Consider the following 16,995-nt stretch of genomic DNA (forward strand, 5'->3'; position numbering starts at 1 on the left):
CCTTTCTGTAGAACAGAGATTATGTGCTTGCACAGTTAATTTTAGCACCTGTAGTTCAGAGAAATATGCTATCAAACATTTCCTCATGAAAAGTTATATTTATTTAATTTATTAATTATTAATTAATTATTAATTTAATTTTTAAAGTGAAACTCCTCTTAATTGCTTTCCTGGCATGGCAAAGGAGACCAGGGTATTTGGTGTCAGGAAGCAGCTGCCTCAGGAGAACTGAGCTCACAGTTCACAAGCTTACTAAAACATTGTACCTGTACAAGGAAGCCTTTCCACGCATGTAGATTATGTATGCTGCAGGATGCACTTTTGGTGCATCTATAGCTATGTGTGAAAATTTGTTCTCCACTTTGTGTTGAAATCATACAGGCATTCAGTGCTTCATCAGAGAAAAGCAAACTTAGTAATCTTCGCTTTTGAAAGTGGTGTATTTGAAGGAATTTCAAGTGAACAGTTCCTCTGCAAGTTTGCAGAGAAAGCACGGCACGTTAGACTTGATTAACAGTTCAGAGAATTAAAGTAGGATGACTTGCACAATATATATTTACTTCCTAGTCACTGTTATTTAGTTTACAAAACTATTTTGCTGTGGATTTTAAATTGATTTGATTTTTGGAAACTTATAGTTTGTAAAATTATAGTTCCTAATTAAAATACATAAATTGTGGTTTGTTTTTGTCATTAACTATGGAAACATTCCTGCCCCTGAAACCTTTTATAGTGACCAATGCTCCAACCCTTCTGCCCCCCCGAAGCACAATTAAGGTTGGCATCTGTCATACATCAGGGAGAAGGGAATTCCAACAGTTGGGTGCCACAACAGAGAAGTCCTGCCTCCTCCTCCTCCCCCCCCCCAGTTGCTGCAAGATGTACACATGCAAGCAATGAAACAACCGGGAGTGCTTCATTTTTAGATCTCAGTGAACAGGAAGGCACTCTCTCAGGTAACCAGGGCCCAAGTTGTTTCAGGTCTTATATATCAACATCATCTTCCACCTGGCCCAATAACATATTGGCAGCCAGTGCAGTTGTTTGAACAAAGGGGTAATGTGCTCACATTAGGGTGCATTATTCAGCAACCTAACCATACAAGGGAAGCCCTACACAACAAAGAGAACATTGCAACAGTCCTATGTCAAGGTTATATATACACCTAGAGGATACCTGTTAATTAGCCTAAATCTCTTTGGTTTTATCTCTACAGTTATGAAACCCACTGTATTAAGAGGAAGATAGAAGAGTACAATCTTTCAAAAGGTTCTTAGAAGTGGCCAGTGCTGAGAGACATGACTGTGACGCTACCATAGAAAACAATATTAGTGGATTAACTCCACAGCTACTACTGGAACCTAAATGGCTGATGGTCGATGTAAAGTTACTGGCCACACATGGCAGGCATAATGTTCAACAGCCCCTTATCACACATACCAGCTGTATCAGGTCTGCCATCTCCATGCCAATATTACATAGGTGGCAAAGGGCTTTCAAACGTTGCACTTGCCACATGGAATGTCATCATGCAGAGGTGGGATTCTGTAACCTCTGTCAAGGAATTGTGATACAATGGATACATCACTTAGCCATAGCCCACATCACACAGTATAAAGAGAATCCCACTACTCCAATGACACATTGTATTATATTTATGATTCATTATGTACTATTATGTATTAGCTGTTGCAGGGGTGGGCAACCTCTGGTCCTCTTGATATTGCTGAGCTACAGCTCCCATCATCCCTGGGCAGTGGCCATGCTGATGGGCTTGATGGGAATTGCAGTTCAGCAACATTGAGAGTGCCACCGTTTTCCCACACCTGATCTATTACTATGTATTGTTTATTATTATGAATTGTATTTATATAACTGTTGTTTTTTATTGTATGGGTATTATGTATTGAAATATATATTTATTATGTTGTGTGTTGTAAACTGCTCTGAGGTCTTTTGATGAAGGGGGGTATATACATTTTAATAATAATAATAATGACAACAACAATAGGCAATTCTGCCTGAAAAGGGCAGGTTTTTCTCACCTACCATTTCTTGAGCCTCCCTGTAGCCAAAAATGACATCAGTGCAGCAAATTCATTGTGTTTCTCCAGTTCCTAAATTATAGCTGAATTTGCTTTTCTAATCTTATCTCAGCACTGTACCATATATAGGGACAAAATCAATCTGATGAACTCTGGAAAGCTGACTCCATTTGGCCAAACACTGTTAGAAGATTTTATTAGAAGACTGGTTTACACATGCATATATATTACTTGATTTCTCATTACTTGATTACTCACTACTTTAGAAAAAGTAGATGATCTGGAAGTATTTGGTATCTGATCTGTGATGGCTCATTCACAAATGCAAGTCACTACGTGATAATGTATATGCATGGGTGAATGAGTCCAGGACACTGAATTATGACAGCCATACACATCAACTTCTATAGTGGGGGGGGGAGAGAACCTCAGGTCCAGGAGCTGAATATAGCCCTCCAAGCATCTCTGTCTGACCCTTAGGATTCTCCCCAATCCACCCTCCCCAGTCACGTCACACTGCCTGCTACAGGAAGGGAGGTGGCACTCACCTGATCTCCCATTACCCACATCACTGCTGCTTAATGGGAGGTAGAAGGGGAGGGGCAAGGCAACAGCAAGGTTTGTGTGGTGTAAACATGTGGGTGGGACCACTGGATTGGCACTGCTTCACTCCCTCCTCACCCCTCTGCTTCTACCTCCTGGTAAGCAGCAGTGATGTGGGCAATGGAAGGTCAAATGAGGGCCACCACTTCACCCAGCTGACTGCTCCTGCCTTACTGGTTCTACTTTGCATCCTCCTTGAGTGTTTTTGCCTGTCTGCAATATGTTCTTTAATTCTGGTAATGTTTCTTGCTTGCCTAAATGGAGGACAGAAGAGAGAAAGAGAGACAGAGTATAGAAACAAGGTAACAGTGCTGTATCCACCCACTTTTGCCTCACCCGCCACTGGCATGTGGCCCTCAGCACATTATTTTTTAAAGTTTTATTATTTATTACCTGGAAGACAATGTGGTTTCAGTTTGAACAAGGTTCCCCACTCTGTTCTATAGCAACATATAGATGTGTATTCACTTACCTGATCTCGGGAATAGGGACTATCCACTTTTTGTTTGTCCCAACAAGCTGCTATAAGAATGTTGACTGCATCTAGCTGAAGCAACATCTCACAGGCTATTGTATCAAAAAATGTGATGTTGGCAAGTGCAGCTGAAGCCAGCAAGAAAACCTCTCCAGAAGTGGCCTCTTGGCACAATTCTAGATATACAGAAAACAATGTGATTAAAATATTAAATTAGAAGTATTAGATTACTGAAACAAAAATTAAGGTTTTGCGTTCCATCAGTATTTATTATACTAGCTATAAAGATAAGGTTGGTGTTTTGTTTTAGCTTTTGTTTTGCAGTCCCTTAATAATTTGATTTATCCTTCAGTGCAACTCAAACCATGCATATACATTTTGCTAATAACTTCTCTCAGTTCACTTCATGCATTGGGTATTGAAATTGGCTGTTGCTGCTCAAAGTTCATGTGACAATATACTAGTAAGAACACAATCCAGAGAAAGTTAAAATGTATTTAAATCCAGGGGAGCTTATGTGGTACCTTCCAGATGTTACCAGACTACTACTCTCATCACCCCTGACCATTGGCTCTGTTGGCTGGGCTAATAGGAGTTGAAGTCCAACAACAACTAGAGGGCACTACATTGGGTACTCCTTATTTAAATGCTTATATATACCTTGAAGTTGCACTGATTTCTGTGGAACGTGCCTCTACCTCTGGATTGCAACCTTATACTCCAATCTACTGTGGTGGGTTTTTAACGCCATGGAGTTGCCCTTCTAAACTATTTTTTTTTCCAATAGTGAGGCCTGATCCATGCTTACAAAATGTGGAAGCCAATGGTGCCTCTCAATTAAAACAAATGGAAAAGCCCAAACGCTCAGAACCTCCTGCTTGTTATCAGAGCATGTGTCAAGCTCTCAATCAGGGCGTCATTAGTCTCTTAAGTGCCACAGTCTTCTTACTCTTCCCCCCCACACACACACACATTAGCATGGCCACTCATTTGGAATTTGATTAAAATAAATCACATACTTGTCCAGCATTGAAAGCTTTGTACTCTAAAAGTCCCCTGAAGATTTGCTTTTGTTTAACATACACTTATCACTAACAAAAGTTACATCATCCAGAAAGCAACTACCATTTAGCAAAGTCATTGTATTATCATTTCCAGAATTGCTTGTTAATATTTATTATAGATATTAGGCATTTCTATTTATATTCCCACTGACTGTACAGATAGGAAGATAAATCAAGAACTAAAGTCTCTGTGAGCAGACTTCTTTAGCAGCCTGGGATAGTACACTTAGCAGCTTACATTGGATGTTGTTCAAGATGATGTTATATTACTAAATAAAATGAGATTCTATGGGCAGATGGGTAAAACCAATTGATCTGTGAGAGTATAATTCTGCAATTCATCTTGCTGTCACTTCCACTATGTCACTGGGATCTAAGAATATCCTGTATAATCCCACCCATGGAAGTCCTCTTAAAAACTGCGGTAGATACTGCTATCATAACTTTCAAAGTGCCTTTTAATTCCTATACATATTTATTTTAACTAAGGTTTGACTCACTCAGCAATTTTGATTTCACTGTAGTTTAAAGATTAAATATATGAGAAAAGTAATTCAATTACTCAGCTATAAATATTATAGAGAAATTGGTGATTGATTAGTGTGAAGGTTTCCCCACTGCACCCCCACAGCCAAAGTTGCAGTATTTTCTTTCTAAATGTGCTTAGACATAGCTTGCCTGTCTAAATTAGGTGTTGCTTTGGTGGTAACAGCAGAAAAATATCTAAATCTTTCCCAACCTACCTCTTCATCATAATCCTGACCACAATACCTCATGCTCAAATGATGCTGCAAGTGATGTGTTTAAACTATCCTTGATTGATAGACAGCAGGATCTATGGTTTGAAATACCAAGATGAATGGAAACTTTGGGAATGCTATTGTTGTGCTATTTGAATATTATATGCCACAAATCCTCAGACACAAAAATGTATACATTCAACAATGTGTAAGCTTCTGCCTTATATACTTTTGACATAAACACTTATGCTCAGTACCAAAGAGTGCAAGTATGAGAAGCCCACGAAGCCCTGGAACAATGTCCTGGATTTTTAAAAAACTTGCACCACAATAAACCTGTTGTTACTGAATTTGTAATTTCTGCAAAAGTACACAAGATGGCTTGCACAAGCAAAATCAACATTATCACTTAGGCCATTGCCAAGAGAAAATGAAACTAATGAGATTAACAGAGAAATCATTGCTGAGAGTCTGGCTGAGGGGGCCTTAGGTATCAACGTAAATGCAGGTCTGCCAGTAGAGAGGAGCCATTTTAGTGGGACAGCACATATACCCTGGAGGAGATCCCAGTACACTCCCAGAAAGCTCAACCCATGTAGACATACTCCGATTGGTAGAGTCTGAAATGGGACGTGTCAGAGGCAAACTCGAATCTGCAAGATCTAAAGTCTCCTTGCTTCTCTGATGTGCCTCCACAAAAGGGCCAAAAACTACCTTGAGCTGTCATAATTAATTTCCCTCCCTTTAGTATAAATGGGAGGATTGTAAAAAAAGTTTGATAGAAGAAAAAAACCTTCCACCAACAGCCCCTGCTCTGGCTGCAGTGAGCAGGCAGGGCAAAGGAAGTAGAGGCAGGTCCACCATGGGCTCGCTCTATCACCACCTCCATAGGATTGTTCTCTGAGGCTGAAATACTTTACACACCTTGGAGTAAGTCCCGTTGAACTCAATGAGACTTACTTCTGAGTAGAGAGCAGGGATGGGGAAGAAATTCTATTCAGATTGTGTTAAAGCTGAATTTATCAAATTCGCACTGCCCAAAATAATATGAGAACTGAAACACAGTCCTCCTTCAAAATTTGCACTTATGATGATGATTCACTTATCCAAATTTTGTAATGCAGTTCTCCAACCAACCACTGTTTACAAAAATACATATATTAGGGGCAAATTTGCATAAAAATGAATATATTAATGAAAATTACAAAAATGCATTATATTAGGAGAAATTGCTTGCAAAAATGTGTACATTAGCCAAAATTGCATACAAAAATGTGTTTAGTAGGAGAAATTCACACTAAAATGCTGAAGAACTTTCACGAGTTGTTTAAAAAAAAATCACAAATTGCTACAGAACTTAAGACTGGAAAAATGAGAAACTGAGCGAACCGAAATTAACAGATCTTTTTATTCCTAGTAGAAAGGCATAGAATTGTACTGTTAAGAGTTTAAACTATACACTGGAGAACTCCTACTCATTTCCATGAGTGAATTCATCCAGTTCGATTGTTTACTCTTTTTAAATATAACATGAAGATGCTGCTGTATAAATGATTTAATACAGGAATTGGGAACCACTGCCCTCCAGATGTTGTCAGACTCTATCTCCCGTCATCCTTCACCATTAGTCATACAGTCTCGGGCTGATGGGAGTTATATAAGAGTTTCTTCTCTAATATTTAGCATTAATTTTGTATTTGCGATTATAGTATGTTAATAACAAGCATTATACAAAGAAGCCAGTGTTTAGATATATTTGTAATATGATAAATATAACTTAAAAAATTAAAAGTGTTCTATTTGGAGCTATTCCACCCATTTTTATTTTAAAGAAGGAGTATGTCCAGAATCCCATTTTTAACATTTTAAAGGTCATTAAAATCAATAAGACTAATGAAGGCAGTCCAACAACAAATGCAATTAGGCTGCAATCCTACACCTGTTTATCTAGAAGTAAGCATCACTGAACTCAGTGGGACTTTCTGAGGAGATGTTGAGTATGCTGTTAGATGTTGAGTATGCTGTCGATCCTGACTTATGGCGACCCTACAAATAGGGTTTTCATGGTAAGCGGTTTTCAGAGGTGGTTTACCATTGCCTTCCTCTGAGGCTGAGAGGCAGTGACTGGCCCAGGGTCACCCAGTGAGCTTCATGGCTGTGTGGGGATTTGAACCCTGGTCTCCCAGGTCCTAGTCCAACACCTTAATCACTACACCACACGGCTGCCTTGAATTGTCAAGCATATTTCCAACAAGGCATCACCACACAAAATCCAAACAATAACAACATATAATAATTCTTAATAGAATATACTGAAATAGAAAAATATGAAACCAGAACATTAGAAGAAAATTTCTAAAGATAAGTAACTGCATCTTCACTCATAGAACTACTTTATGACCATACTCTAACACAGAGTTAAGTAAACCTAAGTCCACTGAGTGATTTCAGTGGCCTTCCCAAGCCTAACCCAGGAGAGGGCATTCTCTGTGGCAGCTTCTCACCTGTCTAATTCCTTCCCCACAGAACTGTATCTGGCACCTTCATTACACAGTTGTCGCTGACTGCTGAAGTTGCACCTCTTTACCCTGCCTTTGACACTTGAGATGTATATATATATTTAGGACCCATCCTAGTCTTGTGATTGTAATTTGTTTAAAACTGTTTTTAAATTTATATTTTAAATTGTTGTAAGGTGCCCTGGGACCTTAGGGTGAAACCACCACCACCTAGGGATGGGAAAGAATTTCCACCAAATCGGACCTGGCACTAGATTCCAGCTGAATTCGATAGTTCACCATCTTTTCAGACTGGCACCTATTTCTTGCTGTGGGCTGCGGCTGTAATTGGCTAGAATATTCTTTTGAAGTTTCCCCCTATATTACATTGAGTTATTTTCACAACGCTCTGTAAATGGCACATTTCCATTAAGAAGCCAGCGTTTCATGCCCTTGTGACCTCCATCACTTGTCAATCAACCGCCCGCCAAGCCCCAGGCGTTGCTAACAAGGAAAAGCAGCTTCAATTAGCCAATTTAAAACTGCACTTCATCATACTTGGAAATACCTGTGCTGTGAAGCCTCCTGGGTTCATTCTTTAGCCCCATTTTTCTCTGCTCTCACGCCCTCACTTCCCCAAATTTTAGGAACCTTAGTGTTTTACAGAAATGTTCCCAATAAAGCCAATTTTGAATCTAGATCATCCTGGGGTAAAGGGTAACCCATTCATAAGCCTGACACCATTTGGCTCCAGTCAGGTAACCTCCAAGGCGTTTGCCTTGGAATCCAGAAAGCATTTGTTGCGAGAAGAAGGGGAAATTATTCCTCTCTTCCCAGAGGGTCCTTTGGGATCCGCCCTTCTTTGGTAAAGAATAGATGAACAAACAACACATATGCAGACATTTAACATACATTATAATACCTTGAGACTCCATGGCTCCTGATGTTGATAACTATGAAATTTTGGCCACCCCCAAAAATTAAATAAATAAACTGCGGATCAAATCGCCCAAAAACGCTCACAGCAGATTGAATCGGCAAGTGCGAGAGCAAGCAGGAACAAAAACATGGCGGATCAGGATTAAACGATAAGACTATTGGAATGAAAGTGGATGGGAACCATGCAGCGAACCCCATCCCTACCACTACCTGTGTTGGACAGTGGTTTATGAGGCTTGCTGCTTAATTCCCACCTTCAATATAAAGAAATAATGAGGCTCACTCAACCCACCAAAAAGTTATCAGGGTTATATGCTGCACAACTACCTTTACCTGATCACTATTTTCCCTCACCCCTCATTATTACTAGGTCCCATATTAGGGTGGCCATGTACCCTACTTTACAGAGGACAGTCCTCTATATTAAGGCATCCTCCATTTGAAGGGCTGCTTGATCCAAATCTGGTTTAAAGACAAAGACTCATCCAAAGGAAGAGCAGAGGCATTAAAGCTGCTCGTTAACAGTTAGTATCCAGACAGCAGGCTGAGAAGGGACACAGGCGATCACCTGGTCACAGTCTTCCCCACTGTGCTGAGATGTATTGTATTTCTATTTAAATTATAGAGTTATTAATTCTAAATTTCCAGATATACAGTACATGTAAACTAGCACAGCAAATATGTGACCTCTTTTGTCCTCTTTATTCACAATACATTAACGGCCATTCTGTTCCATACTTTTGTCAAAATTGTTGCTTGCTGCCTAAAATTCTAATAATTCTGCCACTGCCAGTGTGCACCATTAAACAAATAAAGAACATTCCATAGCAGGGGCATCACCATGGAGAAGGCCCTATCGCATGGCACTGTCTGATGGGACTATGAGAAGGGCCTCCTCTCTTCCCTTTGATCTCATAGCATAGGCAGGCTGGTATAGAGAGAGGTTTTCCTTCAGATACCGAGTTCCCAACTCATTTGTAGGTCAGCACCAGCATCTTGAATTCAGTCCAGAATTTAATTTGAAAGTATTGGTGTTAGGTCATCTTTGACTGCTCTCCCTTGCAGTACCCTGGCAGTTGTGTTTTACAATGGTAATTTCTGGACCATTTTGTAGGATAACCCTACATCTTTAATAATGTAAGTATGTTATCAGCACAATGATGCCATCAATAGGGTCCTATCACTCTAGTGTTGCTTCAGCTACTGATTACAAAGTTCTCTACGCTGATTACTGGAGTTCACAGTGAGCAGGTCTGGAAGCAAAAATGGGTCGGACCAGAGCTGGCAGTGAGCATGGCCACTCCTCTATTATTATAGATGAATAATAAAATAAAATGTTTCTACCCGCTAACAGAGCAATCCAAGCCCCTTAAAACAGGCTGTGGGGGGAGAGATTGGATTAGACAATGTATCCTTCCACTGAGCTCTCCTGGCTCTGCCAGCTGCCACTGACAAAGTGATGCAAGCAACACTCTGTCAGTGCCAGCTCTTCTCACCCACCTGCCAAATGTGCAGACAGGTGGGAGGCCCACTGGGGAGATCCCCAGCTGAAAGCCTCAAAATGCAGTGTCCAAAGGGCAGAGAGAGAGCAGGGCTGAGTCAAACCAGGATCCACTGGATCCTGAGCTGGTCTCTAAGCTGTTGCATGACAGCACTGGCCCTGATTGCTGCACCAGCCTGGAGTTGGCACAGCAGTAGGGGCTGGATTGTATCTAACTGTCATGCCCTAGCCACCTTCCTTTGCAGCCACCACAAGCAGCAGGACAGCAGATGCAGTGGTTTTCCACCAATCCACAAAGCCGTGTGTGTGTGTGTGTGTGTGTGTGTGTGTGTGAGAGAGAGAGAGAGAGAGAGAGAGAGAGAGAGAGAGAGAGAGGGAGGGAGAGAGAGAGAGAGAGAGAGAGTTAGGATGGGCCCTTAAACAGATAAACATGTCTAACTGGCTGAAAAGGCATTTATTTTCTTTCTTTAAAACTGAAGAAGAAACAAGTCAAATCAAATAAAAATGTCTTTTTTGGCAGAGGAATAGTATAGATTTACACAGCATGTGTAGCTAGCTCCAACTGAATACTGGAAAACTGGAGACCACACTCTTTAGCCAAAAGTCTTGATTCTCTATTTATAGGAATTTGCCTGTGAAACTGATACAATAGCAAGGTCTAATTCAAGACATTAGGCAAGTGAAACAAACGTCAACGTGAACTGCCACATCCTCAGGAAGGAAAGCAAAAAAGAAACATTGGGGCCTGGGTATAAGAAAAAGTCAAACTTACACATTTGTATGCATTTCCCACAATTTCACCCCTAACTTCTCAACTCTCCATGACAGCATCATTGAATTAAGTTCTCATCATCAGGCTCTAAATTAACACCCCATAAGTTTGCTGTTTTCTTTAGAAGAAATTATATTTGACCTCTGACACTCAAACTATGATTGAAAGCACTGCAGTGAATTGTAAAATTAAGAACTATGCTTATTGAAGGAGGTTCCTATTTCCTGATTGCCAAGTATTATTTTAGAGCTGTTTACCACATTCAGCTAAGTCCCAAGTCAAATCAGGCGTATTCCAAGGTACTCAGGCATCGGATGAGTCAGGTTCAGATAGTCATGGATCACGACTGGTCGGGTTGCATGACTCAGAGCAATCCTTGGCTGTTATGGGGCAGGGGCATCAGGCAAGAAGAAGAATCAGGCAGGGCAGGAATACCCTGAGAAAAGTCCAAAACCTATCCTGGATCCCTGGCTGTGTCTTCCGGGAGAAGGAAAGCCTAGCTTCCTGCCTGCCTGCTGCATCCCCCACTCCCCAACCCCAGCATCAGTCCATCAGCAATTCTGCAGAGTCCTTTTCTTAAAGAAAGTCATGTGCTAAGCATCATCTGCACAGAATTGGGGGGTCGATTCTGCAGGGTGTGGGTGATCCTCCACAAGGACTTTCCTAAAGGAAAGTCACTTGCTGAGCATCAGCCATGCAGGATTGCCTCCTCCACTCAACCACTAGGGTGGTGGTGGTGGTCCCCAGGTCAACGCAGCTGCCCACCTGTACAGCCTAGTCCTAATTAATTTTTTTCCAATTTGTGCAGAATAATATGATGTAGTCAAATATACATACTAAGAAGTGCTGTGACAATTTCCTCCATGTTCTCTAGGAAACTGCTGAGATGATGAGTGAAGGTGAGCTGAGGAGATGTAATCTGAGCAATCACTGCTGCCGCCTCTGCATGGGTAGCTTGGGAGTGAGTATTGTCCGTAAGGATGTCAGCCAGGCATAATATTCCATCAACCTAGGAAGAAAAAGGAGGAGGAGGAGGTAACACAAATATCAACAGCATGGTTTAACAAGCAAGTAAAGCTTCCTGCCTTCCCGAAAGCATGAAATATGTCAAAAATATGTTTTCAAGAAAAAATCCTGAGAGGACAAGCAGTATACAATAATGTGTGGATAAATGGTAGCAACTTCACTGGGAAGGCAGGCAGGTACACCAGTCAAAATTCCTGATTTACTCCTGCTTTGCAACACATCATGCACACGATGAACTTTATTGCATATAGGCCTTTGCAAACACAAATCGAGGGTCCTGTCCCAGTGGATCTAGCCTCTGAATTGGCTGTAGCTGAAGATATTACATCGACAGGCCAGGTATTGCAACCTAAGAAAGATAACCAGCTAAATGACATCATGCATACAGTGAAGACACTATGAGCACCAGGTGCCTGCACAAAAACAAATATTCATGGCGAATCATATCTACCTCACCTCCCCAACTTCTATCCTGAGTTTGCTGCCTAACCAATACTGGGAAGAGATACATTTGGCCCATCCTAGCTCATTCTACTTATCTCAGCAGGTCTGAGAAATTCCAAAAGGTGTTATATCGATGGATCAGTAAACACTGAGCCCTCTTTAACACTGCAGGTTTATGAGCAGCTTATCCAACATGAGCACTCAGGGTTCCAACTCACAGGGACAGCTTACCTATGTTAGCAGGCTGTCCCACTGCAGACTTGCTCCCAAATAATCAAGAAGGAGACTGAGTGGGGTGTGACTGTGGGGATGAGTGAGCATGGCCCTGCTCTTCAGGTGATTATGATAACATGTGCCAAACTCTTGAATAGACCTTCAGTTATACTCTTCACTCAGATTAACTTGGAAATACCTGAGGTATTTTAGGGTTTGGTTTGATTTGATTTGGTCAGGTAATGACTGAATCAATCCGAGGCCTCAGAAAAATTACCCGCTTATGGTGCCCACCTCCCACATCCTTGGACTTCACCCCTGCAGGACTTTTCCCCTTCCTATGGACCATTAGCAAACTCTAAGGGTGTGGGAGGGGCCCACTCCCCACTGGTCTTTAGCAGGACATGCACCTTCTTCCTTTCCCTCAAGGATCCTGCAGGGCTTTCTTGTTTATGTAAGCTAACAGAACTACTTCATTGTTATTTGAATGGAATCCTGCAGGCATTAAATCCAATGGTGGGTCAGGAGTGCTCAGCAGGAGGAGGACACTACTCTGCACTTCCCATCTTAGATTTCCCCTCTGCATTCCCACCTCATCCCCCAATGCAAGGTAATGCAATTCCATTAGCTTTTCCTTAGGGGTGATGTCAGCAATTCTCCAGCTCGGGTTCTAATCTGAGTTGCAGAAGAATTGGGGGGATTTTAAAGCTTACTTCTCCTGGCTCTCTGTTCTTAACACTTATACCTCCCTGCCCTCCCCACCATGTTCCTTCACCAGAAAGTTTCGTTATAAGCTCTTCATCACATAGCATTCAGTGCATATGTTCACAGTGTCTTCAGTCCTTGTCAATTTTTAATGTTCTAAAATTCATTTCCTTAAATTGTTTGTTTAAAGCTTTTGTTGCTCTCATTTCAGTCATTTATTAATACACAATTCCAAGTTATCTTAATTAAATGTCCTTAGCTGGATGAAGCATTTGGTTTCTGCTGTCAACAAGAATGTTGCATGAGAAATACTGTCAGGCTTATGCAAGGAACCGTTATAATCTTAGAGATGGTTATGATTACAACAAAGATAAATATATCACTGGGATATTTATTTTACAGAATACAAAAAACATTCAGTGTGTGATGTCCAGTATTCTTTTTTTTTTTTTTTTTTGGTCAACATTTCAACATCCGTCTACTTACCACAAGATATGTTTTATCTAGTCATAGCAAGACTGGAGGTTAAAGCCATCATTTGCATAATTCACTTAGTTTCAAGGTGCATTAAAAGATTCCTGCAAATATTGTGTCCTCACAGGCTGATTTATTGTCAGCAAATATGCGCACTTAGATACTACAATCATAAAAAGGACCTGGTTTGGTCACCTTCGAGTCTTGCAGTGTCAAAATTGAATTTGGGCTTTCATTGCAGATTAGATGTAGAAGTTTTTGGCAGCTATTTTTGAAAACCTTTTTTTAAAAAAACCCACCTCTAAAATATCAGTATTAAGAACTATAATTTTATCAGTATTACCTTTCAAAATATCAATATCAATATTTTTTGTGAGGGGAAAAATAGATTAGTAAAAACAGCAGCTAGTGGACTAAGAACGAACTCAAATCCATACCGACCTGTTAGGTCAACGGAATGCTTTTGAACCGGCACCCAGCCAATGGATCCCATCCCTGACAATCCTGAGCTAGATGGACCAATGCTATGTCTCAGGATAAGGCAGCTTCCTATATTTCTAGGGAACACATAGCCATCGTGTGGAGGGAGAGGACCTTGATTAAACTCTGGAGCCGTCTAATTCTTGTTATTCTTTCACTTATTATATATCCTGTTGTATAGATTTTTTAATTTTATTTTTCAAAGGATACTATGTAAACAGTATAAAAGGATAAAGGACAGTGATATAGCATGAAACGCAGTAGTAGAACTAGCCAGACTTGCACAACTAAACACCCATAAAACTGTACACAAGCCCACCAGACATGTCTTGAAGTCCATTCGCAGCTTGAGAACCTCCTTGTGTTGACAATTCTAGTCAGACTGCAAATAGAGGTCTAGTGAAGCCTAGAGGACTGCCATACATGGCTGGTAGGGATGGACAAATCAGTCTGTTGACAGTCTGAATCACTTTTGCATGATTTCACCCATAAATCTATTGTTTCATCTAATTTCTGCATTAATCTGTATTTTTAAAAAAATATGTATCTTAAAATATATTTTCTCACAGAATTGTAGTATTCAGAAAGTGGTGGATGACTAAGTTCCAATCTGCATGTTAGTTCAGAAAGTGTGGATCAGGTCAGGTCATATCAGAATTTGCAAAGAGTGGATTCCTCAAGTATCCTTAGCGACATTCATCCTGGTGGGTGTAACCTGAGTGACAGTGAACTCTTTATATCTATTTATTAAATGCTGGCTGACAGGGATGGCAGGCAGTAATGGCATATATAGTGGGTTGGAGCCATGGAGCCACTTTCCTGATACAAGTGTCACTGCTGCTAACTTGGATGGAGTTGGGGTGGGGCAGGGCAGTGATGAGGTTGGCACCATGTGAGAGCAGTGGCTTGGTTCTGCTGCTGCACCCATGCAGACCTAATCTCACCATTGCCTTGATTGATTGATTGATTGATTGATTGATTGATTGATTGATTGATTGAGTTTATTTATATGCTGCCTTTCCACAGCGAACTGTGTCCAAAGCAGCTTACAACAAACATTCAAAATATCAAAATACAAAACACTGAGGTAGGCCAAAGAAGTCAGTTTACAAAACAACCAATGCATTCAAAAAGGACAAAAGCAAACAATTTAGCAAACATTCAGTATTACAAAAGAAATAATTGTCACATCATTGCTCTTTGTATGTCTAGCCCCTAAATGCATTCCTGCTCTTTAGGAAGTCATCTTGGAACAAGATCTTTCTAGTGCCTTAGTTTTGAGCATGCTCCTCATCAGAAAACAGGACAGAAAATCTCAGAGTTCTCCTGAAGATGCCAATAGCTCCCTCTTGTTTCTCAGTAGTCCTATTTTGTCTTCATTTCTGTTGGCACTCATAATCTGAGTTCCCTGTGAGAGAGATGCTGATGATGGAACGAGTGGATAAAGGTGGAAGTTTAGGTGGTGGGTTCTGGGAGCTTATCCTGTACTAGGAGATCATCTCTCTAAAGAGGGAGCAATACCAGACTTTCTTTAAACTATTCAGACTCCTCAGCTCTCAGGGGCACAAGAAGACATTTTTGAAGATAATTTCAGAATCAAGATGAATATCAAGGATAGGGAAACTGTGGCCCTCCAGCTGTTGTTGGACTAAAACATTCCTGATCTCCAGCTGCGCTGGCTGAGTCTTCAACAAGACCTTTGTTTTACTGTCTTCATCAGTCATTCCATCAGGCTCATTTTCTCATGTTGGTATATTTCTAAAAATAGTAACAAGATTTCACCAACACTACGCATCCATCCCATTGCCTTGCACCATCTCAGTCCCATCCAAATAATCAGAAGCAACACAAGTACTAATAGGGTGGCTCCGCCCCACCACATGCACTGCTACAGATGGCAGGTGGTATTTCAGCTTGGATAGAAATACATAGGTGACTTCTGCAGGGAAGATTTCTGAGTGTACCTATTACAGATGAACGTATTCATAAGCTGCTGCCTGTACGTATTCATATAATGCTAGATGTGAACCAAAATGAGGAGAGAGGTAGGCACGGGAGAAACAGGGCTGAACCAAGGCATCTTGCTGCCAGAGGCAGGACAGCAAATGGCACTCCCTGAAGTCAAGGTACATTGTAGGCATGTGTACGGACCACAAGATTTGGTTCAAACCCCGATTCAGAGCCTCATAATAGCTCACAGTTTGAGATACTTTACAGGCTTCCTGATATGGCTCATGATCCATCCGAGTCCAATTCGTTTCTCTGCTTCTCCTCCCCCTCATTCACTATTGGGAAATCAAGCTTTTTTTCTTTTGACTGCTATAACTCTTTTGCTGGTGACAGAAGTGGGTGAAATTTGTAGACATACTAACTCCTCCAGAATGGCTGAAGCCTGCCAAATTATGGGCAAATAGATCTAGGCAGTGGTGGCTGGTATTCCATGTCAGTGGGGCAATAACATTCACGCTGGATTTTTATCCGAAGCTGTCCAAGGTGCTGAATCTAAAACCTTCCAGTACCTTGGACAGCCCCGTGAAAATAGATTATTTATATATTTATTATTGGCTTTACATCCCGCCCTTCCTCCCAGCAGGAGCCCAAGGCAGCAAACAAAAGTACTAAAAACACTTAAAACGTCATAAAAACAGACTTTAAAATACATTAAAACAAAACATCTTTAAAAACATTTTTTAAAAAGCTTTCAAAATATCTTTTTTTAAAAAAATGTTAAGAACATACATATATACATACATACATATATATGCAGACTGGGACAAGGTCTCATCTTAAAAGGCTTGTTGAATGAGGAAGGTCTTCAATAGGCACTGAAAAGATAACAGAGATGGTACCTGTCTAATATTTAAGGGGAGGGAATTCCACAGGGTAGGTGCCACCACACTCCTGATAAGATGGTATCTGCAGGAGACCCTCACCTGCAGAGTGCAGTGATCAACTAGGTATATAAGGGATAAGACGGTCTTTCAGGTATCCTGGTCCCAAGATGTATAGGGCTTTG

General features: G+C 40.8%; 1 protein-coding gene across 3 annotated transcripts in view; it reads right to left on the bottom strand.

The window, feature by feature from the left end:
• INSC (INSC spindle orientation adaptor protein) overlaps positions 1 to 16,995 on the bottom strand; it is a 250,036-nt gene that overhangs the window by 37,639 nt on the left and 195,402 nt on the right. For all 3 annotated transcript variants that reach the window (XM_061610294.1, XM_061610295.1, XM_061610296.1), the window contains 2 exons: positions 11,475 to 11,646; positions 3,121 to 3,299 (listed from right to left, as the gene is read on the bottom strand). In XM_061610294.1, the coding sequence (XP_061466278.1) occupies positions 3,121 to 3,299; positions 11,475 to 11,646 (351 nt within the window). The remainder of the gene's footprint in view (positions 1 to 3,120; positions 3,300 to 11,474; positions 11,647 to 16,995) is intronic.

Source organism: Rhineura floridana, chromosome 2 (assembly GCF_030035675.1).
Source record: "Rhineura floridana isolate rRhiFlo1 chromosome 2, rRhiFlo1.hap2, whole genome shotgun sequence".
Lineage (NCBI taxonomy): Eukaryota > Metazoa > Chordata > Lepidosauria > Squamata > Rhineuridae > Rhineura > Rhineura floridana.